The sequence below is a fragment of the Corvus cornix genome, chromosome 19 (genome assembly GCF_000738735.6).
Source record: "Corvus cornix cornix isolate S_Up_H32 chromosome 19, ASM73873v5, whole genome shotgun sequence".
NCBI classification, from domain to species: domain Eukaryota; kingdom Metazoa; phylum Chordata; class Aves; order Passeriformes; family Corvidae; genus Corvus; species Corvus cornix.
In genome coordinates this window covers 9307078-9331116 of record NC_046348.1, presented here as the reverse complement: position 1 = coordinate 9331116, position 24039 = coordinate 9307078, and the positions used below count along the sequence as shown (strand labels likewise).

Below are 24039 nucleotides of genomic sequence, written 5' to 3'. Positions count from 1 at the left end.
TAGATGTAGGTATGGAGAGATGGGTGATAGATAAATGATAGATAGATACATGGGTACACAGGCACGTAGGTACAGAGAGAGAAAGAGATGAGGAAACAACAGGAAAGCAAAGAAACTGGAAAGAAAACACCTGCAAACTCCAAGGGTTGGTGTGGGTGAGCTTGTGTGTGATGAATGTGAGAACATCATCACTCCGTGCATTTTCGTGGAATTTTATTGCTGTACGTTGATGAAATACCACAGAGCAGCAGCTGAGCAGTGCAGAACCAGAAACATGAGCTGATGTCACAACATCTATCCAGTCCAGGCTTCTAAAGAAATTTAAACATTAGATTCTCCTAGGAAATATCCCAGTGTAACTAAGAATAAGCATCCATCTCCATTGGGATCTGACAGAATAATATCTACTAAATAAATACTCACTAACCAACTCTTTTCTTTTTTTTTTTTTTTTTTTTTTTTTTTTTGAGAGGGAGGAGTTAAGACCTTTTTCTTTTAGAAAACATCTGGCCTTGACATTTTTATTTCTTTTTGTACAGGCAACTGGACTGCAGTTGTGATCCTGAAGAACCCAGCCAAGGTTTTCACCCAGAACAGTACAAATTTCACACACCACGGACTCGAGTGCACCCCTATAAGCAGAAATATGAAAGTGTAGCCAAAATATCTCACAAAAACACCTCATCCAGCAATTAAAATTACAGCAGGGAAACAGTGCTGAGTGCCCCTGTTCATAGAGACCCACCCAGCAGTCAGAGTCACAGTTTGCCTGACTAAACGAGAAAGTAAAACACCATTTCCCCCCAGATTACTGGGAATTTTGCAGCTGTTTAACCCTCTTCAGAGCCACAACCCACACGAGAGGGAGGAGAGCGCAGCGAGCGCGGCCCCAGCCTGTTCCCACACAGAGTGAACACCGCTAATGGAGTTATTTTTACCTGCAGGAAAACAGCTCCCCTGAGCAGCCGGGCAGAGCGGGGTACCCGCCGCTGGCAGAGGCACAGGGAGGATCCCCCAGGCTTCATCCCCCATCCCACCACTGCCTGGGCTGCTTTCTGCACCCCAGCAAGGGAACCGTGGAGCTGCCAAGGCTGGGAAAGACCTCTGAGACCATCGAGTCCAACCATTCCCCACGTTCACTGCCAAACCAAGGTGCTCAAGGGCCTCAAGGGCTTCAAGGGCCACGGCCGCGCATTTTCCGAGTCCGCCCGAAGGCGCTGCAGGGGTTTGGCTCCCGTCTGTGGCCCGTGCTGGTGCGGGGCCGTCCCCAGTTAGATGTTCTCGATGGTGCAGGCTCGGACGCGGTTGGTGGGGAGGCACCGCAGCGCCCTGAGCTTGGCGCCCAGCGTGCGCAGCCGGAGCGTGTAGACGACGGGGTTGCCCAGGCAGGTGATGGTGATCAGCATGGCCGTGCAGTTCCTGAAGATGTAGACCCCGGGGTAGAGGTCGATGTGGCACCGCTGGTTGGTGGCGTCGAAGATGACCCCGATGAAGAGCGGGGTGTAGGACACCAGCGCCAGCAGCCAGATGGAGATGCTGGTTCTGGCCACCTGGGTCTCTGCCGACTTGTAGGTGCCCGTGGCTTGGCCACACGCCTGCATCCTCAGCTTCCTCTTCCTCAGGATGATGATAATCCTCAGGTAGGTGAACAGAGGGACGATGAAGGCCACCACGACGTTGGGGACGGCGATGAAGATGAGGTAGTTGACGCAGAAAGGGCTGTAGAGCACTGAGATGCTCCTCTCTGCGTGCAGACAGTTCCAGCCCATCAGCGGCAGGCAGCCCAGGGAGAAAGCCAGGACCCAGTTGATGAAGACCACGGCGATGGAGTGGTTCCTGGCCACCCTGAACCTCGTCCTCATGCTCTCAGCCACGGCCAGGTAGCGCTCGATGCCGATGCTCACCAGGTTGTAGATGGTGGACAGAATGGACGTTGTGTACAGGGCATAGGGAGCCAGCATGTCCTTGGAGCCAAAGATGGTGATGTCGGGGTTGGTGATGAACAGCGTGGAAATCCAAAAGCCAGAGAAGCTGGTGAAGAGGTCAGAGACAGCCAGGTTGCAGAAGAGGATGGAGATGGGCTTGTGCAGGTCCCTGGTGGCCAGGCGGATGAAGATGACGGTGCAGTTGAAGATGACGGAGGCGACGTTGATGGTCAGCTGCGGGATGCCCAGGGCGAGCACCAAGTAGTGACTCCAAATCTTGGTGTAGTTGGCAGAGCAGTTGGGGAATCCATTCATGGTGGAAAATCCTCCTTTCAGCCCCTAACGAGGTCGGCTTTGCTCATCCCATACTCCCTAAGAGCTCCCACCTCGATCCGCGGGCGCAGAATCACTCCTGACACGCAGCTCCTGCTGCCACATCATCATCGTCACAGGGATTAAACTTTAACCAGGTGTGGATTTAAATGCTTTAGATTGGGTGGCCAGCTCGGGGCTCTGCTGCTCACCACTGAGTTGCTAGGATAGCCCAAACTGCAAAACACATCTGCCACTCGGATGAGCTGCTGAAAGCAACCTTTGACAAGAGCAAAGCCTGGCCAGGGCCTGGGGAGAGGAGTGGCCACGTCTGCAGCTTAAAATCCTTCAGTGGTATTCTAAAATGGAGTGAAGTGAATTTGGCTTTAACTCACAAATTAATTAGATCATGAAGGATTAGAGAGTCAGGAAAGGGGGAGCAGAATTTTGTGGGTTTGGAGGGGGGAGTGTGTGACTGAGGGAGATGAAATAAAACATCAGTGCTGTGTTATCAACCCGGACCCCAACAGCCCAGAAAATGCCCTTTTCCCACTTAATTCTTGCAAGAGAACGTAGCTAAAACCCAACAGACATCAGCACCCATGCCTTTGCCACAGGATGTTTTGTGTTTATTTAATGTGGCTTGTTCATTAATAAACAACCATCAATATAATTTTATCTTTTCTTTCTCCACCTTTTTAAATGCAAATGATTTTTGAGAACTAGACTGAAAATAGTCGAGATTTGGTGGGGAGGGAAAAGCTCTCGGGACACACATTCCATGCTCTCAGCAGAGGGCACTGCTGGAGTAAAATACAGGGTAACAGTGGGAGCAGGGAGATTTTAAACAGCTGAGCAGTCCAGGTGAGCAGGACAATTATCCAGGTACAGCCACGTTATTTATTCTGATTTAATTCTTATTTTGTTGTTACCTTGCCAAGGGATTCATCTTCATTGGTCACAATTTTCTACCACGGCCGTGCCAAGCAGCTCAGCTGAGCTGCCACATTCAGCACTGATCATTGCAGCAGCAACTGGGAATCTGTGAACTCTGATAGCTCTGCCAAATTAAAAATGTAAGAAAATTAGGTTATAATTCTGAGTTTATAAAGGGGAATTCTAGGGCTTTTTTTCTATTGAAGTGTGAGAGAGCATATTCGGTTTGATGTGCAGTTAGTATGCCCAGGTTTTGTGTACTAGGAATACTTTAATTAATACACTTTTTTACCCATGAGGATTATACTTTGTACAAGACTAAGTAAGCAATAAGTGTTTCAAATGGTCACAAGGGAATGATCACATAGAAATAAGGGCTGAGAATCGATCAATCAAGCCTGGGGGTGTTTGAACATCCTACAAAATACTCCTCTCCCAGTGTCCCAGATAAACCACCCTTTGTAATCCCAGCTGGTGCAGCCCTGGCAGCCACACCTCTGGTGTGAGGTTGCTGCTGAACAAGGGCCCCACTATTTCTGTCACCTCTGTGCCAGCCCAGCAAATCCCTTCACTCGCAGCAGAAGTGGCAGCACGGCCCAGGGGGGCACAGGACACCTGGGATGAGCAGAATATCCACAAAGCAAAACGGCTTTGAAAATATCCTGGCGGCTAAAAATAACTTATCTGTGAATTTGGGCTCCAAAGTGCTCCAGATATTCTTGAAAACGCTGCTTGAAGTTGCTCTAATTTGAAAATTCGGTGTTTGAGCACAAAACACTAAATGATGTGAGAGCAGAATGTAATTAAAGTAATATCAAGTGGTATAAATAGCTCTCCACAAAAGATTTGTAATCTGATTTCCCTAATAGAATTGCATACAAATTAGCATAATGTTGCTGGATTAAGGGACACAATAGTGTGGAAGCTGCTTTTTTAGTGGGCTTTAATATACAGAAACCCCAGATTCGTGTATTCCAACCCTCTGTGATACAGCTGCAGCTCCCAAAACCAGAGGAAAAGTACTTTAAAATTAAAGCCCAGCCTCTTCATGGAACAACCTCTACTCAAGGGCATTTTCTACTCCCCCATTCCAGGAACTGTGCAGCATTCCCTGTATTTACCCTCACCCTACACTTGGGAGGAAATTGTTATCTGCATCCTATAAATGGGGAAAGAACGATGCCATTGTTTCTTTAAGGTGACACAGAATTCCAGGGAACTCAATCCAATCTCCAGGATCTCAGGCTGACACCTCAAACACTGACTGTACCTTGCTGTGGGCAGCCTTTGATTTATATTTATCTTGATTTCACCTTCTGCAACTTTTTTTTTTTTTTTTTTAGTTCTGTGATTGTTTTTACATTTCTTTATCTGAACGCCCAACTTGTTTTGATGAATGTGTAAGAAATGGCCTCATTTTGTAGAATTGTCTGTTGATTGTGCCTGTGGAGAAGACAATAACCACTGACCATGGTGAAGAGACTGAGAAAGAGGCACGAGAGGCTTCAGGCTGAATTTTTAGTGCCGGTTCAAGTGGCTGCTCTGGAAAATCCAAGTCCACCCACCTGAGCTCTCAGCCTCAGAATTGCCCCCAGCTGCAGCTCTCAGCCTCCAGTGGGATCCACAAGGGCTCAGAACAAGAGGCCCCAGCTGGGACATGCCAAAATAAGTTCCAAAACAGGGAATTCGTCCAGGAGCTGAGCCCCAGCTCTGCACAGTAACCCTTGGACAGCTCCCACCCTCACCTTGGGGCGAGGCACAGCAGCCCCGTGTCCTTTGTGCTGACAGCTCAGGGGAAACTGGAACTGTGCCTGAAACCAGGAGAAAAGCAGCAGCCTTGTGATGGAAATAGGAACCCCACAGCACAGGGAGGAGAAGGGTTGAGCTAGGGGTGATGTGGTGTCACTCGCAAAGTCGTGTACACACAGGAAAATCCAGGTTCTCAAAGGATGAGGGATTTCTCTTGCCCTGCTTTCTTCCCTGTCACATCCTCCCTGAACTCACACTCAGTTCCTGATGCCAGAACTTGGGAAATGTGATGGCTCTGCTTTCTCCCAGTTGTCCCTGCACTCAGCTCTGCACTGTCACCACACTGCAAACACCAAACCTGGGCCAAAAAATGTCAAGCAACGTGAGCAGCTCAGCAGAATCATTCCACGAATCCAAGTTTCACTGCCATGAGCTTCAGCAAAGCTGTGGGATCAGAGTACCCATCTGCCCAGCCTCTCAATGGGCATCATGAGGCCTGCAAGGAAGAAAGAGTCAGGAAAGGGAGTAACAAATAAGGAGCCTATTTATCCAATTTATGCTTCAATTTATGCAGATTAAAGCCTTCCTTTCTGGAGAGGAAGACACAAATTGGATGTATGATCTCCTTCCAAGATTTTTTGGAGCTGTTTTGAAAAGAGAGAGCTCTCTCCTCCCCCCCAGCCTCTCTCCTGGGGGAAATTTTGCCTCCCAGGTTTGGAGTGATCCCTTTGCAGAACCTGGAGAAACCTGGATAAACACCTGACACCAGGTATGTGGCAAACAAAGCCTCTCCGCTGATCATTTGGGTGTGAAGAAGGCAGAATAAATCTTATCCCTGCTCCCAGCTGTTCCATGGAATGTGCTGGTGCTGGAACAACATTCCCAGTACAGCAGACTCAGGGAGAATCAGAGCCAGCCCACGTTTGCACATGGAAGATGAAGCTTTAATGTTTCTGCTTCACCGAGAGCGCTGAAATTCCAGATTTCCTGTTCAGTGGCGTGGGAACTCTAATGAGTAAAATGACAACACACAACTAAATGGAGAGCACCTTGTGTTTTCTCACTCTGCAGGGTGGGATTCCCAATCACCCACTGCTAATCACAAAACCCATCTGTGTTTTAAATCCCTTGGAAGTGCTTCCACTGCAGGGACAATCCCTCCTGGCTCAGCTCATCTCTGACCAGGGTTTGGACTCGAGCCAGCCTCACCCTCTCAGCCTTTGCTGCTGTGGCTCTCAAGGCCACAAAATAGGCGCAGTTTTCACTGGATTTGTTATTCCCACTTGTCCTTCCCTACCCTGTAGCTGCCAGGAAAAGCCAGCCTGGAATTCAGCGATCTGCTGTCATCCCCTGCTTTGCTTTGTGTCATCTCCTCTGACCAAGATCCTCTCATGTCTTCGGGTTCAGTGTCCAGAAGTCTGTATGTAAAATGCACCCAGTTCTTGATGGCATCATTGCACCTCAGGGCAGTTTGGGTTCTGAAAGGGATCAGAACTACCCTGAAGTGCAACGATGCCATCAAGAACTGAAAACCAAGCACCTGTCAGGGGAGTTTCTTTAGAAAAAAATAAAAATAAGGAGATCAAATGATGCCAGCCCTGCTTATATAGATTACAGGGTTTGTAAGGAAAGGGAATGCCTTTCTCTGAGTATGTCTTCACTTTCAAGCACAAACAAAGTCTTGATTAACGTGATTGCAGTGCAGTTTATTACCACTTTGATAATGACAGGCTGGGAGGCTAAGAAACAAGGAGAAAGAGAAAAAAAAAGAAACAAATCAAGATTTGGTCTTGATTTTCAAGACCAAAACTTCTAACCTTCATCTTTCCAATCCTGAGCAGAGGACTACACAGAAATAAAACAGAAAAAAAAAAAACCAAGAAAAAAAAAAAAAAGACAGAGGTGTTGGTTCAGCTCCCCAGTGAGGACCATCCCATCCCAAGGGAGAGGGAATTGTCTCTTGGATGCCCTTGGAGGCTGCCAGCGCCTGGCACCGCCCTGCTGCTCTACGTGCTCAGCATTCACCTGGCTCCGCAGAGACCTCCGCGCTCGGAAGTGACAAAATGCCACGAATTCCCTCATTGTTCCCCCCCTGCAGTCATTATTTACCTCATCCCCATGTGCGAGGCAGATCGGCGTCTGTGCAGCGCGGAGCGGCCGAGCGCAGGATGGAAAAACACTCGGCGGCAGCTCTTCATTGCTGGGATGTTGTTTACAGCCGCGTTTGTGTGAATAGAGGAGCTGCTGCGAGTCGGCTGGGCGGGTGTCACTGTCACACCCTGAGCCCCTGCGACCCCTCTGTGACTGCAGCAGGGCCGGGGCAAGGCAGGGAGAGTTTTCTGGGCTCCTTTTTATCGAACTCAGCCTGTGCTGGATGACTCGGCACGCTCAGATCAGCTGCGGTAACCTCGCATCACTCTGTCCATCCCTCACGGGCTTCCTGCTCCTCTTCCACCCAGCCCAGCTTTGGGGTTGTACCCCATGGACATTTGGGGAAGTTGTTTCGCTGCCTCATTTGCTTTCCTCAGCAGGATCAAAATCCACCCCCAGAAGTCCCAGAGATGATCCTGTGTCTATGATAAAGCTGTGTCACTTTGTTGAACATAAGGTCTGAGTTGGCCCATAATCATGTTTAATTCCGAGTGTGAAATTAAAAAATTTAGATAGGAAAACAAAGGGGACAAAAAAAAAAATTGTATATATATCATACTACAGCAGCAGAAGCAGAAAGTTAAGAAAAAGGATTATTAAAAAAATTTATCATTACTTAATTACGTACGTAAGGTGTTGTATGTCACCTAATAAACATTTCCTGTTGCTGCACATGGAATTCCCATTTTCCAGTCCCACAAATCAACTCCAATCCTGTTTGGAGAACTGCGAGGCAGAAATGAGGGGGACTTGGGGTTTTATTTGTTTCACTGGGGTTTTTTTAAAGGAAACATTAACTTTAACACACGTATTAATTGAATGTCATGGGGCTGCCAGGAGAAAAACTCCAGTAAATAAAAACATCACATTTTACTCCTAGGCTGCCAAACCTGTGCAGGTTGCAAAGCCTCAGTTATTCACCAAAGGCTCCTTGCTCAGTGCCAGAAAGCCTCACTCCTTTTGCCATTCACTTTGGAGAATGAATAAATTCAGGCAAATCAGGAGCAGGGCAAATCTGGAGAAATTACAAAGGGGAGGAGTTCACCTTCCTGCTATGGCTTTCAGGTCTGTCCTGGACTACTTACTCCAGTATAAAACTGAGAGCAGAAATATGATCACATCCTGAGGAGTCTAATCAATTCTGGTTTCAACACTGAGCCTATTTAAAATAGAGAATGGAATTGCTGCTCCTTGCTCTGCTCTCCCTGCACATTCTCAAGACAGAGGCAGTAGGTAAGTCCTTCCCTGCTCTCTCTAACCCCGTGTTAAGGTTACTCTCATTTCTGATTTCTTTCTGGCTATCAGGACATACAGTGAAGGCTCTCTGATTCTTCTCTATGGTAAATGAAGGATGATGTATTTATTTCTCTGCCTTTTATTATTTGTGGTAAATTATCAAGGATAGGCTTTTCTCATGAATGAATGAGTGCTTTGGGGGTTTCTTTTCACCTTTAGAGATTCTATCTGCCTTCCTCCTCCAAGAAAAATCAATGAGCTTTGACTTGATCTCGCTACGTTATTATGTACGTGCATTTAAAATACCAAAACACAATTTCTTTATCTTTTAAACTCCTTTAAACTTGAAAGAAATCGCTTGTTTGAATTTTCTACTCCCTTTGCTTTGCTGTGTGTGATCCAAGATGAAATTCTGCTGAGGGAGAAAGAACAATATGTCTTTGCTGCATCAGCCCAGCAGCCCCATCTATTTTTGCTCCCTGGGCACTATAAGTACACTGTGCACTTAGGATGGCTCAATTAAATAACGATCTATAATTAGGATTGAAAAATGCAGAAGGTATTTTTCCCCTCCTTCTATTCAGTCAGCAACGCTGCAACACTGAATAAATCCCCTCTCCTATGCAAATGCCAGCACAGAGCCTCGAAATTAAACACTGCAGCTCTTAAAAGTGCCGAGGGGTTCATTGTTTGCACTAAAATAGAGCAGAGTGCAGCAAGGGAAAGAGGGATCCAGCATTATCAGGGGGAAGCGCTGCGCTGAGATCTGTTCAAGGGAGATGGTTTAAAAGCAGATCAAGGTTCAGAGGTGCTCTGGGTTCATTTCTCTGCTCTTAATTAATTCTCCATCCCTCAGCAGCTTGGCTTTTCCAGATTCTTACCTGGCAGTTCCAGTCCCTTCCCTCTCCTTCAGTCCCCGGTTCGGGGGTGTTCTCTGTGCAGGGGCTGCCCACACGTGGGGCAGGTAAACAGGAAGGCCAAGAGCCTTTGCTTTTCCAAAGTCTGGGACTCGTGTTTGCCTGCTATTGATTCCTGGCTCTTGACACTTTGCTAAATTTGCTGCCCCATTACTGGGGAAACCCGAAAGACTCTCTAGAAAACCTTTGTGTCGTTATTAGATTAGTGTCATTAATGAGGGTGCATCTCTTTATCAGAAGGAAGTAATACAGGGAATGCATATATGGTATTTTGAGGGCACTTTTTGTCTTCCACCCACCCTGATTATTTCCACATATTTGCCTGAGCAAGGACCAAATTATGCAGTCATTAACACACGAGAAACTTGCTCTCTCCACCAAACCTTTCCTCAGGCAGAAGCTCCGCAGGATACATTTTATTAACTTAAAGGCTACGCATTTCAAGAAATGTCACTTTTGAGAATCAGCTGAAAGAAATGCTTTCTTGTTGTACTCCTTTTTTTTTTTTTTTTTTAAATAAGCATTTCTTCCCTGTCTTGCCACTTCTCAGAACCAGCCTGGGTGCTCTGCACTGATCAGCTCATTTAACCCACCTCCACCTGGGCAGTTCATAACTCACCACACTGAAACAGTCAAGTGACTGATTGCTAATCTTTTAAATCGCTGCCAGCCTTGTCTTAACAGCAAAGCACCTGTGGTTTAAAATTAGGATTAACAGTCCTTAGAGGGCTTTCTAAGGAAGGAAGGGTCATTATCCCTGTGGTGGGAGAGGGAAACTGAGGCACCTAGTGCAGCCATCTGCCCAGAGATCAAACCATCACCCTCAACCTCTGTCCAGCCCCTCATCCTCTGGCTCATCCAGATCGCAGCAAGTTCCATTTACAGCTGAACTGATGCACCTCAGGTTTCTTCTCTGGTTCCTTTGAGAGCTCAGGGACCCTCTGGAGTTGTTTTGGGGGAAAAGAGAGACAAAACGTCTGCAATTTCCAACAGGAATAGTCCAAACCTTGTGAGAGTGAGGGTTTATTACTGTGCCATTCAGACAGCAGGGATATCCATCCATCCATCCATCCATCCATCCATCCATCCCTCCCTCCCTCCCTCCAGCAGCTCTGGGGTGGGGTTACAGCAAGCTCCAGGTGTTACTGAAAATTTTCTTCAGTGGGAATGGAATGAACCCCAGCACGTTTTAACCTTTTGCTTTATCACAGAGCAGGACTCAGCCATGAGGAGACAAATCTCCCACAGTCCATGCTCTGGTGCTCCAAAAGATTGATGCCTGATAGGACATTCCTCTAATTTAGATGAGATTAGATTCCCCTAATTTTCTATATTTCTGCTCACATGCTTTTACCCTTCACAACCATTAAATTTCCATAACCATGCGGACATTGACGTCAGCACCAATTCTCATCCTGAGGATTCCTCAGGGCCATTCAGGTACAAAAAAACCCTGAGAGCTCCATCAGCAGCTTTAAAAAAAAAAGATGCTGTGACTTCTTCCCTTTCCAGTTCTAATGGTGTGTTCTAATCTGAGCACAGATTTATGGCTGGGCTCCAAATCCATTTTCGGGCTGGCAAAGTTGGGATGCTGCTGCACTTGGACACACTCTGGGATGAAAAGTTGCATTTTCAGCTGATTAAAAAAGAAGGATAATCAATGCAATGTAAGACCTGGAACACAGAGAAAAGGCAGTGAGCCATAGGCATTATGGAATTACCCATGTGAGGAGTTCAGGGCCACCTCTGGTGTTTCCATCAGGTCTGAATCCAAGCTGCCCCTTCCCCAGGCATGAGGATGAATCCTGCTCTGTTTTATCCCTGGTTTCCCCGAGGGAGCAATGCCTGCATAGACACCAAGGTTCCTGAGCACACAGGGCTTTGTTCAGCTGATCCTTCCCAGGCTATCCCAGCTCCAAGAGCCCTCTGCTCCCTGATTCTGGTGGCACACAAGGCGCAGGGACAGAGAGACCCCGATCCCATTCCCAGAACTCCTCAGGCTCAGCCTGGCTGGCAGGAGGACACCACAGCCATCAATCCTCAGTGTGCTGCATCACCTCCTCCTCCTCCAGCATCCCAGGGCTCTCTGCTGCTGCTCCTCAGCTCCAGGGCAGGACAGGAGCGTGGCAGAAGCCGCACACAGCAGGTGACAAGTGACACTGCTCCGCTCTCCCTTCTCCCACAGCAAAATATCAGCTGAGGGTTGGGATATCCCTTATCTGCTCCAGCTGTGCCCTGTGGTACTGCAGAAAACGGGAGCCACGGATTCTCCTGGCTCTTCCACTGAGATGATGAAGGCTGGAAGCAGAAAAGCCATTGGCACTTTCTCTCAGCTGTCCAAAAAGCCAGCACAAGCTTTTAGGTCTCCTAGAAGAGCTGCAGAGTCCAGGATCTGTCTGTGCAGGCTCTTTTCCCTGCTTGTGGCATTGCAGGAGATGCTTTGTTGTGTTCCAGAATATATCCAATGGCCTGTTATTAGATTTTTTGACATATTTTTAGCCACAGGATCAGCCATCAAAAGCTCGGCGTAAAAGACTGCAAAAGGCCAGCAAAGCCACCAAGTGATTTGTTTGAATTCAATTTTAAAAACACTTTAAAAGAAAGAATTCTGAATTGCATTTTATTAGACAAAGCAGGGCAAAACCCCTCACAGAAGGAAATCACCTTAGCCCTGGATACTCATTTTTTGTGAAAGCTTCTGTCTTTGATACAGGACATTTCTGAGGGCATGTATCCACAGCAGAGTATCACAGGTCACAGCTAAAAACCTTCCCCTCACCCTCTGACACAAAGGAAGTCCTTTGCAGATGTTAATAGGGCACATCCAGAATCCTCGAGCCTCTTTGGATTTTTCCTGTAGTTTGTAAGTGCTCCAAAGACCTCATTGAGCATGTGATTTATGTGTGCATGTGCAAATTATATACACTGCTCGCATCAGATGCTTGCAAGGCTTCACCACCACAATAAAGCTGATTTTCAGGGCTCACTCTCCATCATATCCTGCAGCAGATGTGCATGAAGATGTGTATCACAGGGAAAAATAAAATTCCAGGTTGAAAGTGAAGAGCAACAAATGGCCATGAACACTTGTGGAGACACACAAATCTCGACGTGAGCTCTTGGAACTGATTTTGTCTGTCAAAGGGGCTGACTGGGGCTTCCTGAGGATGTGTAATGCTCAGGAATGTATAAATAGTCTCATGTCTATATGCTCAGTTTGTGCTCAGCAATCTCATTAATTTGAAAGACAGGCTTAGATAACAATTGCTTTTAACTTGCTTTGTCTTTTGTACTAAAAACAGAAAAAAAAGCCACAAAGCCAGCTAAAAATAGGGTGAGCCCAAGACAAGCCAGACCTAAAAATAAACCACATGCAAACCCAGCTTTTGCCATTTTCGTGGAAAAGGCTGCAAAGGTGACAGCAGGTTTTGAGGATGGATTTGAGAACCGAGGACAACCGGGCAGTGAGAACTCTGGCACTGAGGGCACCCCGGGCTCTGGGAATCCAGCCCTGGGAGCACCGGGAAAACAGGGAATGGTCAGGCAGGATGTGGCTGAAAGGGTGTCAAGAGGCTAAAGGGACAAACAAAGGGCTCAGCTGAAAGAGAGAAGGGATTTGAATTAAAAAGCAACACAGGATATTCCTGCTGTCGCAGGCTGCTGGTGGCATAAAGGTCACTCACGCTCCCAGCGGCTCAATACATTCAATAAAAACAGCTGGCAACATATAAAATGAATAAACCCGAGCCACTTTATCAGAGGGACAAACAGAGGCTGTTTAGCCCCTGTTTTAGTGACTCTTTAGTGCACACGAACAGGTTAAAAGGGCATTTTCTGCCAGCCTGCCACCCCTGTCCCTCAGCACCCCGAGCACTCCGGGCTCCCAGCAGCTCCAAGCAGGGCACGAGTAGGAGAAAGAAGATTTCGGAACTTTTACGGAATTCAGACAATCTGAGCATGATCCAAAGAGCTGAAGGGTCTTTTCCTAGATCACACAATAGCACCTTGGCAGGGCTGCTCCCAGCCTGGCCCCCAGCCAGCAGCACCGTCCTGTCCCGGGTCAGTGGACAGGAGAGGGAGTTCTCAACTGCAGGGATGTTTTATTTTTGTAGCCTCGAGCTTCCAAACGAGGCTTGATAGCGAAAACAATTGAAATCGTTTACAATAAAATGAAAACAATACGTAATTGTATTGTTTTTTCGGCCACCCCCGTGGCAAGAAGCGGCTTTGCTCAGGAAACCAGTTGTAAATTCGAGGAGGAAGAGGCAGAGATAAGTGGGACTGCTCACGTGCCAAGAGAGACTCCCTAAATTGAACTGTTCTGACCTCTGTGGAGGAAGAGCCAGCCCAGTCCAGCCCTACTCTAAATTAAACCAAATAAAGTCAATGTGGGGATGGTACGGGACCACTTAAATCAAGGATCCATAACAAAATGTAAGGGCAAGATTTAATTGATAATAGAGCGATCCAGGTGTGCATATCTCAATCTCTATCTCTATATCACAGCAGCGATTCCAGCACCTCAGCTACAAAAACAAACCAAAAAAACCACCCACCCCTAAAACAGAGAAAGCCCCACTTTCTGCTGCATTTTTCCAGCAATAAAATAAACAACAGGAAAAAGAATGTGGGAGCTGAGGTTTGATTGAAAGAGCAGTGAGGATGGGATCTGAGGGGTCCCCAGACCTTGTAAAAAAGAGGATTCAGAGGGAGATTTTGAAGTGGGGGTGGTGGGAAGGTGAAGAGAGAGAAGGTTGTCAAGAGACGGGACAAAAGATGGATGAAGCCAGGACAGGAATTACATATTAAGAGGGAATTATTTGGATGTTGTAAACACCAGGGAAAGAAAAGAATTGTTTAGGGCGGTTCAGTGATATTTCTAGAAGTGATGGGATGCAGATAAGGAAGTGGAAAATGTAAGCAATTAAATAGGAAACATTTCCTGACAGTGTGGACTAATAGACTGTGGAAAAGTCTTCTAAGGGAAGTGGCAGGAGCCGTTCAGACAATTAAAAGTGGCCTGGACAACATGCCTGAGGGCATAATCATGCCTAAACCCACGGAGATCTTCCCTTCTTGCTTCGGAAAGAAAGCCCCAAAGCTCAGGGGAAGAAAGAGCCATTGTAATCCAAGGTTCCTATAGGGAGGGAAGCGTCACATCCAACTCAGATAAAATCCAAATGCAAATTTTCCTCTTCAGGGACTTGTGTGGTTCCTCCTGAGCACTACCCACACAAAAGATCCTGATCCCCAATGTTCCATGGCTGCCAATCAAAAAAACCCCCTAATTCACAATAAACATGAATGCACTGTTTGCTCAGGCATTCTGTAATGTTTAATTAACACTTTCTTTAAAAACTTCAAGGACCTTTTCCTTATGAAATGCTGAATTTATGTGCTGTTCTACTTCAGTGATACCATCCAACCACAAGTGTGATAATGACTCGATGGAAAACACAGTTCTTGCCTTGTTCAGAGACATCAGGAATTTGGTGGAAAGCTGCAAAAATCAGATACTAATTATTAAACACTCCTGAGTGCTGGATGTGAGGCAGCTGTAGCCTCACTGAGGGCTGGATTTTTTAAATTCAATTTTATTTTATTAAACTTTTTCTCCCCATCATCAGGATGCCCAGGCTGACAGATTTTGTATGTTCATGTCTCAGTTTACTGAGATGTGATTGAAACCCACAAGTTCATTTGAGAGAACTTGCCAGACACCTGTTCAGGCAGTAAAAAGTCAGTGATTTCTTTGTTTGACAAGGGTGGGACATGGATTTGCCACTGAAAGGCTCCATAACCCATTCCCATTCCCTCTCTGGCACACAGACACTGATTCAGGTCCACCAACAGCACAATCTGGGGATGATTCCCTTTCCCTCGAGGTCTGCTGTGGCTCTGTTTGATTTTTGTGGTTTAAAAGCTCCACAGCCTTGAACCCCAGGAACCTGCTGCCCTCGCTCCCAATTGTGGCTCAGATCACCTGGAAAATTGGATTTGCATTGCAGAAGTGCTTTGATGTCCGGGCCACGCTCCCACTCCATTGCACAACCCCGGTGAAAGCTCCTGGAATAGCCCAGCCTGGAGCTCTCACCTGCCAGCTTCCCCCTCTGCTTTCCATCCCAAAGACTTTGGGAGCAAATCCTTCCAGGTTATTCCTGCTGGGTTATTCCAGTTTTTTCCTCCTGAAGGTTTGTTCGTGTGTAAACTGCCAAGAAACTCCCAATCCCGGGGTGCTGGGGTTGTCAAAGTTCACGCTGACCCCTGAGCAGCTGCCAAAAACACTCCTGGAGTCTTTCATCCATGCAAAAAGCACACGTGGAGCATGCCCAGGCTGTGTGGAAAACAGCTCACCTGGAATTCTCCAGGCATTTATTGATTAGAATATTGATTAAGGCACTTGGTGACATCCTGGGCTTGGAACTTTGCTGTTGCCCGGTGGGGATGAGGAAAAGCTCGGAGCTGCTGGAGCCCAGGCCACTGTCCTGGAGAGAAAAATGCAACAATAAGGGCTGGGAAGTGAAGTTTTGTGTGTCTGCCAAAAGAATAAAACCTTGTCAAAGCCATTTTTTGGATAATTAAGGAAATATTAATGGAACGACAACAGAGAAATCCCTGCAGTTCTTACCACACAAAAAAAGCAAAGTTTGCTTTTCTTCCGAGTCTTGCTAAACTACAAAGTGAGGCAACATTGCTTGTAGTTTTCAGCAGAAGTTTCGTTTTTGTGAAAGAAAAAGCAAAACTCATTTTTTAAGGTTGCTTATTGCCACCAGGTCTCCCTCTGTGCCACAGCTGCTCAGGTTTTATTCCAATTCTCTATAACTTCTAAATCCTTAATAGATGGATCTATTGTTATGCCACTGATATCAAGATAAAAGTGTTAAAAGGCATTCTGAGCCTCCCAGCAGGTGTGTTACAAATTACTAATTAAGGTAATTACCAGTCAAGTGACAGGGCTCCTCCATAGTTGTCCTTAAAATTGATTAGCCATTTATTAAAATGTCTATAATTTACTAATCCCAAGCAAACAGAAGGTGTGGTATTAATCATTATTATGAGAGGGTTTGAATTGTTAGGGATTAAATAGCCAGAGAGAACTATTCCTGTCAAAGTCAATTTAAAGTTTAGAATAAATAAAGAGCCACTGAAACAGCTTGGGATAAACAAAACAGCCCCTACTTTCCTAACTAGATCAACACATAAAGTTAAATCAGCCCTTGTCCTCTGAATTTTGTATTTCTTTTGACTATGAAAAAGCGAAATGCAGATGTTCTGCTGCAGAATTTTGCATCCATCCATGTGGGATGGGTCCTGGCTGAGTTAGACCAAAGATCCTCCAGGGCGTGCAGGAAGTGAGATCCTTCATTTCTCAGAATTCCTCACCAAGTAACCTTTAAAGGAGTTCCTGGAACGGGGTGAGATAAGTCCTCTTGCATAAGTGAATTTACAAGTCTGTGAAAGGCTGGCAAGTGCAGAGCTGATAAAAGGAAATTTACTTTAACACTGTGTATATTCAAATGTGGAACTTACTGCCTCCAGAAGTTGAGGAAGCCAAGGTTTGAAAATCAAACTCTTTAGGACTGCAACCCATCCAGAATTCTGATGATCCAGAGTCCTAAAGATTCCTGCTAGCACTGGTTTTGGGGGGATATTAACAGATATAAAATGATTTATGAGAGACCAGGAGGAGATCTAGAGAGGGCAGAGCTGCCAATCCATTTCCCTGCTGCACTTTGGGGGCACAATCTGTTCAGATTTTCATTCACCTGATGTTTTTATTTAATTTTTTTTAGTGGGAGGCCACTGGTGCTATCGGTCCCAGAAGTGTGAGCTGCCACAGTGTGAAGGTACTGCCAAGAAATTTACTTTTCCAATCACACTGGTGATTCTTCTGCTTTGCAAAGGGGCTCTTGAGAGAAATAATGCAAAAAAATCACACAACTCAGCCTTTAGTTCACCATAGTCACATTATTTGTGACCATGTCAGTGCTAAAGAGGGTATTTTGAAGATATCAGTGTCTGTGGTAATTCCTCATTTTGTGTCAGTAAGGATAATGTAGAAATGTACAAATAAATGTAAAAATGTAAATATACAAATGTAAAAGTAACCCCAGAAGTTAGAGTGATGTCTCCAATTTCCCAGTTTGGTTGGGTGGTTTGGCTTTCTCAAGGATTTGCTGTCTACAGGGAAAAAAAACCAAATAAATTTTCTTCATCCCTAAACAGATCCTCTTCAATGGCATCAGATAAACAGGGCCTGCAAAGGCAGCAAACAGTCCCCTGTGAACATTGTCACCCGAAATGTGGTTTATGACAAGAGCCTCAAGCCCCTGACTTTTGAAGGGTATGATGTGAAGGGGTCTGCCAAGTGGGACGTGGAAAATAATGGCCACACAGGCAAGTACTGCCCAAGCTGCTCTTGTGGGATTGGGTTGGGCCTTCCCTCGCTCCTTCCACGTCCCTGGAGGACAGCAGGGAAGCACAGATGAGGTCCCACCCCTCTGTTTCGGAAGTGGAACTCCCAGAACACCTCTGGAGCCAAAGGTGTCTGGGAAGTTTGTGGGAATTATCAAGTTTTGGGGTTGTGGACAAGGCCCTTGAGCATCTCAGCAGGAACTGGTTCTGTGCAGAAACAGAGCTGGACACCCCAACCCAAACAAAGTCCAGGACTGGGGGCAGGTGGGCAGAGGGGTCCAGAACAACAATTTGGGCGGAGTTTTATCATTTTCTGCTGAAACTCCTTCGTTTCTGGGCTTCTCCTTTCCACCTCTTGCCTCTGCACAAAGAACTCCGCTGGTGAAAAGTGTCGTGTGGGAAAGTCATTCACAGTGCTGTGCCTTATTAGCTCTTTAAATAATGAACTATATTCTTCTCAGATTTAGCTCTGTTTTCTCTGCACACGGAAATTATCTAACATTGATCAGCTACTTAGTGAATCAGTAAACAGTGAATCAATGAACAGTAATTCAGAACTGCTCCACTTCCTCCACCTTCCTTCACAATGCTGAGGATGCTGCTCCAACAAAATTATGTTCAATTACTTCAACTTTAAAAATAAATCTGTGCTCTGTTTTTTTTTTTTTTTTTTAAAGTTACCTGTCGGTGTTCTTAAAATCCTGGATGGGTTATTTTAACTGCCAGGTCCTTAAAGCAGAAAGTAGCAAGTGGCAAATATTTCCTGATTTCAAAGGGAAAGGTAGGAAGGCACCTGGGGAGATTTTAATAGCCAGAGATTCTAATTTAAAACATTGCTATTGTGGCAGACCACAAGAAAAAGGAATGTTTTGACTTTTCACTCATATATGGATTAATGACTTTCCCATTACAGGGTGATACTCCAGGATGTCCAATTACAGTCCCTCTTACACCAAAATTAATATTTATAAGGATAGCTCATAATTCTCATCTTCCCCAGCCATGCATAAGGATTAGGGGTTTAATCTGGGCTTTTAAAATCTCTTCTTTCTGAGGGTAACCAATTCCTGTGCTAAACGAGAAGGTTATTGCTTAAATTACAGCTGCAATTAGAGGCTGCAGGTGAGATTAGACCCTCATTATCTTCCATGATGGGCACATAGCAAAGGTCGCTGTCTCAAAGGTCTTAAGCTAAATAAACAAAGCTCACAAAGACATCTGACTCATCCATTTACAGATTAAAAAGCAAAGGAACTAAATGACTCATGCACTCTCCAAGTTAATTCGGAATTCAGAACAGAAATGAAATCTCTGGGGCTGCAATCCAGAATTTTCCTATGCAAAGAAAAGTGCTGTGCTTAACGTGGAAGTCTTACAAAGTAAAATTTTAAAATATATCTCAGATGTGTATGATTTAGGCTTAAATCACAGCACTGCTCAAAATTAAAACAGAAAATCTTTAAACCCTGACCAAAGGAAATGTCACAGTGCAGATAACAGGAGATTAAAAGGATGGTTAAAACCCAAATAAACTGGGATCAAATTTACTTTGATAAAGGGGGTTTTCTTAGAAAGAAATGAAGGAATATTGGGTCTTCTGAGAGGTGTAAGAAGCTCAGACTCCACAGGTCATAATGGTTATAATTCATCTCAAATTAATCTCAGCTATGATTTTGTAAGAGTTTGGTTTCTGCAGAGCAGAATTTCTGGAACACTCAGTCTGAAAAGCCAAGCGAGAACTTGAAGATAAATTTGAATCTCAAGAACATCTCTGCTCTCACATACTGTTAATGTAGGATCTGATCTTCTCCTTTAAAACAATTCATGGATTTTTTTCCCCCCCCAGTTAAAGTGACACTAAACACATCCCCTAAAGTCGGAGGAGGAGGTCTGGGGAGAAAATACAAGGCAGTAGAATTCCATTTGCACTGGGGAGTCCCAGGTGAGCCACAAAGCATCCCTGGCTCAGAGCACAGCATAGATGGAGAGAAATACCCCATGGAGGTAGGTGAGACTGCGTGTGGGTCATGGATTTCACTCCAGAACTCTGGAATTTTGAGATCCTATTGGCTAGTTCCCCTAGGGAAGTCTGAGGGTGGAAATAATTGCCCGTGGCTGTTGTGTTCCAGCTTCACATCGTCCACATAAGAGAAGATGTTTCAGATGTGACAGAAGCCAAGAAAACTCCAGATGGTTTGGCTGTGTTGGCCTTCTTTGTAAAGGTAGGCAGTGAAATTTTCAATTGCCCCTCTCAAGTCCCAGCCAGCAGTTTGGCTGAGGGATTGTTTATGTCAATATTTTATGTTTATGTCAGGTACAGTAGCCCAAGAATTAAGCCTCCCTATCTTCTGCAGGCATTCTGCCAGCACTGAGTTCCTCTACCCTTTCCTACATCCTGCTTGCTGTTATTTTTTCTTGTGGCCCTTTTCTGTTTTATTCACCACTAATTAAAAGCAACCACTTGTAGAGAAATACACGATGTGGAATCAACATATTTCCCTTTCAGGCTGACGAAGAAAATAAAAACTATGCAACTCTGTTAAGTGAACTAGAGAATATTAAATACAAAGGTAAGACCCTCGTGTCAGGGATTTCACAAGCTGTGCGGGGTGAAGACAAATGTGAGCCAAACCTGCAGCCACAAGCATTACAAGGGATCTTCCCCCGTGGTTTTTCCAGGGCAATCAGCACAGATAGATCCTTTGCCACTGAGTTCTCTTCTCCCACCTGAGGAAGACCTTGGGAGGTACTATCGGTATGAGGGGTCCCTTACCACCCCTGACTGCTACGAGGGCGTCATCTGGACGATATTTGAGAAGCCAGTTGAGCTCAGCCTGCCCCAGGTGAGTGGCAGAGGGACAGCCTGGAGGTTCTGCTGACGCCGCTGCGTCCCTCAGCCGCCTGCCCTCAGTGTGACATCTCAGCTGCCTTGTTCCCCACACACACTCTCTTGGCATCAGCCTAAACGTGCTCCCCGGTGCCAGCTGATCTACCCCATTAAATCATCCCTCAGAAAATGGCAGGAAAGGGGCAGGAAGGGGAAATGACGGCGTGAGGAGAAAGCCAAGAACACCCCCCAGGTCAGCGCCCAAGCTCAGCGCTTCGTCAGCAGCACTTCCACTGCTGCCACCTGCTCACTCCCAAGTTCCACGGCTTTTCTCCTGTTGTCAGGACAGCAGAACAGAATAATTCCAAATCCAAAACTTGAGCCCATTAACATCAGCGTTAAGCAGCTCATTTTTGACCTGCAGGCAGGAAGAGGAGACGGAATTATGAGTGCTTGGAAAACACAGATTGTGCAGAGATTGCACAGCCTGGCCCAGAGCCAGCGCTTGTATTTCAGTTCCTTACTCAGAGTGTGCTCTCAGTGTGCTCGCAGTGCCCCCAGCACAGCCCAGTGTCACTCAGTGCAGCCAGGAATCTGAACAAGGACAGAATTCGTGGTGCTCCTGCCTCGTGTCACCGTGACGTGGGGATGGGCCCGGGGCCGCGTGCGTCAGGGGCTCTGGGGAACCAGCCCTGGAGCTGCACAAAGCATTTGGCTCCCACAGAAAGGAAGTGCCCGTGATTTCCAAGGCTGAAGGAGCCATCAGTTGGTGACCTCTCCAGCAGCCTCTGCCACGGCACTTCCTGCAAGGTTTAATGCACCCATTAAACCCTCGGGTTCAAAAACAGAGCCAGGCACCGCAGGTTTGCAGCACAACAACTGCCAGAGTCCTCTGGCATAAAGATTTAACAACCTGTTCTGTTTTGCAGCTGTCCCAGTTCTCAGCACTGCACTTTGATGGGAAGAACTCCACTCCCATGATGGAGAATTTCCGGCCGGCGCAGCCCCTGCAGGACCGCAAGGTGCTCTGGTCCAGTGCCAGCATCCCCCTGCCTACGGCAAAGCTGCTGCTGCTGCTGCCTCTGCTCTGCAGCCTGAGCTCTCTGGCCCACTGAGCCTTTCTCACCTCGTTCAGCATCCTGGTCCTTCATTTGATGTTATTTTTGCTGTTCTCAGTTCTTTGTCTCAGCCTCTCATGAATTGTGTCCCAACACAGAATAACCTTGTCCTCCTCCAGACATTAACCAAGGACTTCTGTGCTGCTCTGGTGAAACCCAAACCATCAGAACTCAAAGGAACTGTGAGATAAAGCAATGAAAAATTCAGTTTTAAAAGCCAAAACACTTAGAGAAAGCCTTAGGCTGGATTATCCTGTAGTTTTAACCCAGCACTGGAAGGAGCTGCACAGAGAACCTTCGGGAGGAATCTGCTCTTAAGTGCCTGTGAAGGGTTGGTTTGGAGCATGTTTACATTCAACACTGCAGATCTGACAGGGAAATGTGGAGCAATTCCTATAATCCCACATTGTCCTACCTGAAGGTACAACACAGAGCAAAGATGAAATGCTCACACACAGCTGAGCAGCATCTGCCTCATCCCTTCTAGGGAAGGGCACTCACCCAACACTTCAATCCCTCCTCCTTCCTTCAGAATATCTCAGCTCATTTCAGATAGGGACACTGGGTTCCTTTCACCTGATCTGACTGGGGCTATCAGGTTCCTCTGTTATTTATTCATCCTTCTCTGAGATGCCATGGCCAATGTGATGTGCTGGGAAGCAACAGGGAGGCTCATCCCCACCTACCAGAGGCACATCTGTGGAAATTCCCTCTCTTTGGAGGGCTGCTTTTGAAGCAGGAGACTCTGAGGATCCTTTATAGTTCTTATTTGCCTAATAAAATAGGACAGTTCAAGAAATGGCTCTTTCTTATATATACATATATATATATTTCTTTTATATATAGAATTTTTTATAGTAGCATACCTGCAATATTCACATAAGGTCAAGATTCATAGTTTTTTCCAAGAAGATTGTGATTTGCACCAATTCCTTCAGATCTTACCCAGTGACTTATAGAAAATACCTTGGGAAATGGGGTTTCCTTATCTTATTCCAGTTTTCTCTCTGAAGGGGGATGTAACATTTCTCTTTGGCTAGTGCCATATAACATGTTACAGCTTCTTTTAGGATTTTAGATTTTGGCCAAACTGAAATAGGATTTCATATTAGCAGACTTGTATTTTTTTTTTTTTTCTTTAAGGGCAATGTTTGCAGAGATGACTTTATATATTTTCAGGAAAATCCTGGCAGTGAGAGCAACCACAGCTCACCAAAGTGGGGGGAAATTATTTTCATATTAATCAATCATAAAAGCTTTAAAAACCCCCCAACATGGGAAAGTAAATGAATGTATTCAAGTTTAAATGAAAGATTAATACTTTAACTGTATTTTTATGTAATTGAAAATCTTTGGAGGAGCAAACAGAAATGAAATATTAAAGGTGAACAACAGACCTATATTTCAATTGTTCTGAGTTTTTATTTCTTTTGTCCTTGCTGAAGGGGAATCCACAAACTCTGTCAGAAGAGAAATGTGACTTTTTCCCCGTTTTCTTCACAATATTTAGGGTTGGGTTTAGGGCTGGGCTTGCATTTCTGGGACAGGGGGCATGGATTTGCAGCACCTTGGGATGTTTCTACTGTCAGCAGAGTTCTGGGGCTCTATTTCACACCCTCAAGGTGTTCTCTGCACAGCAGATTCCTGGAGTCTGGCACCTTGCCCAGGTGTGCAGGGCTGGTGCCCAACCCCACCCAGCTCCCCAGACAGGGAACTCCTCAGGATACCTGAGAAATGCCCTTTGCAAGAGCCACCATCCGTCTCCCTTCAGATTACTTCCTCAATTCTCATTTCACAGGCAGCTCTCTAAAGGCTGGAATAAAATCTGGAGGATCTAGCTCAGCTGTCATTTACTGCCAATGATAAATGATAAATCACAGGGCACAGCCCTTAATTACAACGTGGGAGCATCTTATTTACTGTGAAATAGAGTAAAACAGAACTAAAAGGAAGAACAAAACCTGCTGGAAAGAGGGTGAGTCCTCTCTAAGAGCTCTTCAGCACCAACCCCAGTGTGAATAAAATCTCACTGGGCAAGGATCAGTGTTTTTACTGAGTGGCTTGGTGTTGTGGCAATAAGGAGAAGGGAAATGCTCCATCTGCACCTCTGACAGGGATTGAGTTCTCTCTGTCCTCTCCCACAGGCAGAGGTCATCTTTGCACCCACGCTCTGCTCTGGGGCAGGACAAGCCAAGGACAAGACCAGGATTAACACAGGGAATAAAAAAACCAAACCCCAGCAAAAGCTATTCCCTGGAAAAAGCAGGAAAACCAAGAAGGCTTCAAGTGGGACATCTGATTTGCTTTGTGAGGATGGCTATGGAAAAGCAATTTGCTGTTCCACAGGTAACTTAAGGTGCTGACTTTCAGGAATTTTGTCTCGGCTACGTTTGGCATGAAATTCTTTTATTGTGAAGACACCAGGAAATGACAGTCACTCCTGAAGGACAAAT

At 45.9% G+C, this 24039-nt stretch overlaps 2 protein-coding genes across 7 annotated transcripts; one reads left to right on the top strand and one right to left on the bottom strand.

Annotated features, from left to right (window-relative positions):
- Window positions 1-465: 465 nt before the first annotated feature.
- LOC104690993 (lysophosphatidic acid receptor 1-like) lies at window positions 466-9239 on the bottom strand. Of its 6 annotated transcripts, none has more exons than XM_019287447.2 (4): window positions 9191-9239; window positions 7032-7495; window positions 3170-5418; window positions 466-2596 (listed from the first exon to the last, which is right to left on the bottom strand). In XM_019287447.2, exon 4 carries the CDS (start codon window positions 2238-2240, stop codon window positions 1272-1274), a length of 969 nt encoding a protein of 322 aa, XP_019142992.2. In that variant the 5' UTR covers window positions 2241-2596; window positions 3170-5418; window positions 7032-7495; window positions 9191-9239; the 3' UTR covers window positions 466-1271. The 6 variants fall into 6 exon arrangements, with proteins under 6 accessions (XP_019142992.2, XP_019142994.2, XP_019142997.2 ...); XM_019287449.2 differs by lacking the exon at window positions 9191-9239 and having other exon boundaries at window positions 3170-3297; window positions 5178-5418; window positions 7032-7589; XM_019287452.2 differs by lacking the exon at window positions 9191-9239 and having other exon boundaries at window positions 3170-3297; window positions 5281-5418; window positions 7032-7589.
- CA4 (carbonic anhydrase 4) lies at window positions 8091-22994 on the top strand. The gene is made up of 8 exons (XM_010402324.3): window positions 8091-8306; window positions 17020-17073; window positions 17453-17623; window positions 19488-19645; window positions 19771-19863; window positions 20148-20211; window positions 20321-20484; window positions 21398-22994. Exons 1-8 carry the CDS (start codon window positions 8249-8251, stop codon window positions 21581-21583), a joined length of 948 nt encoding a protein of 315 aa, XP_010400626.1. The 5' UTR covers window positions 8091-8248; the 3' UTR covers window positions 21584-22994.
- Window positions 22995-24039: the final 1045 nt, after the last annotated feature.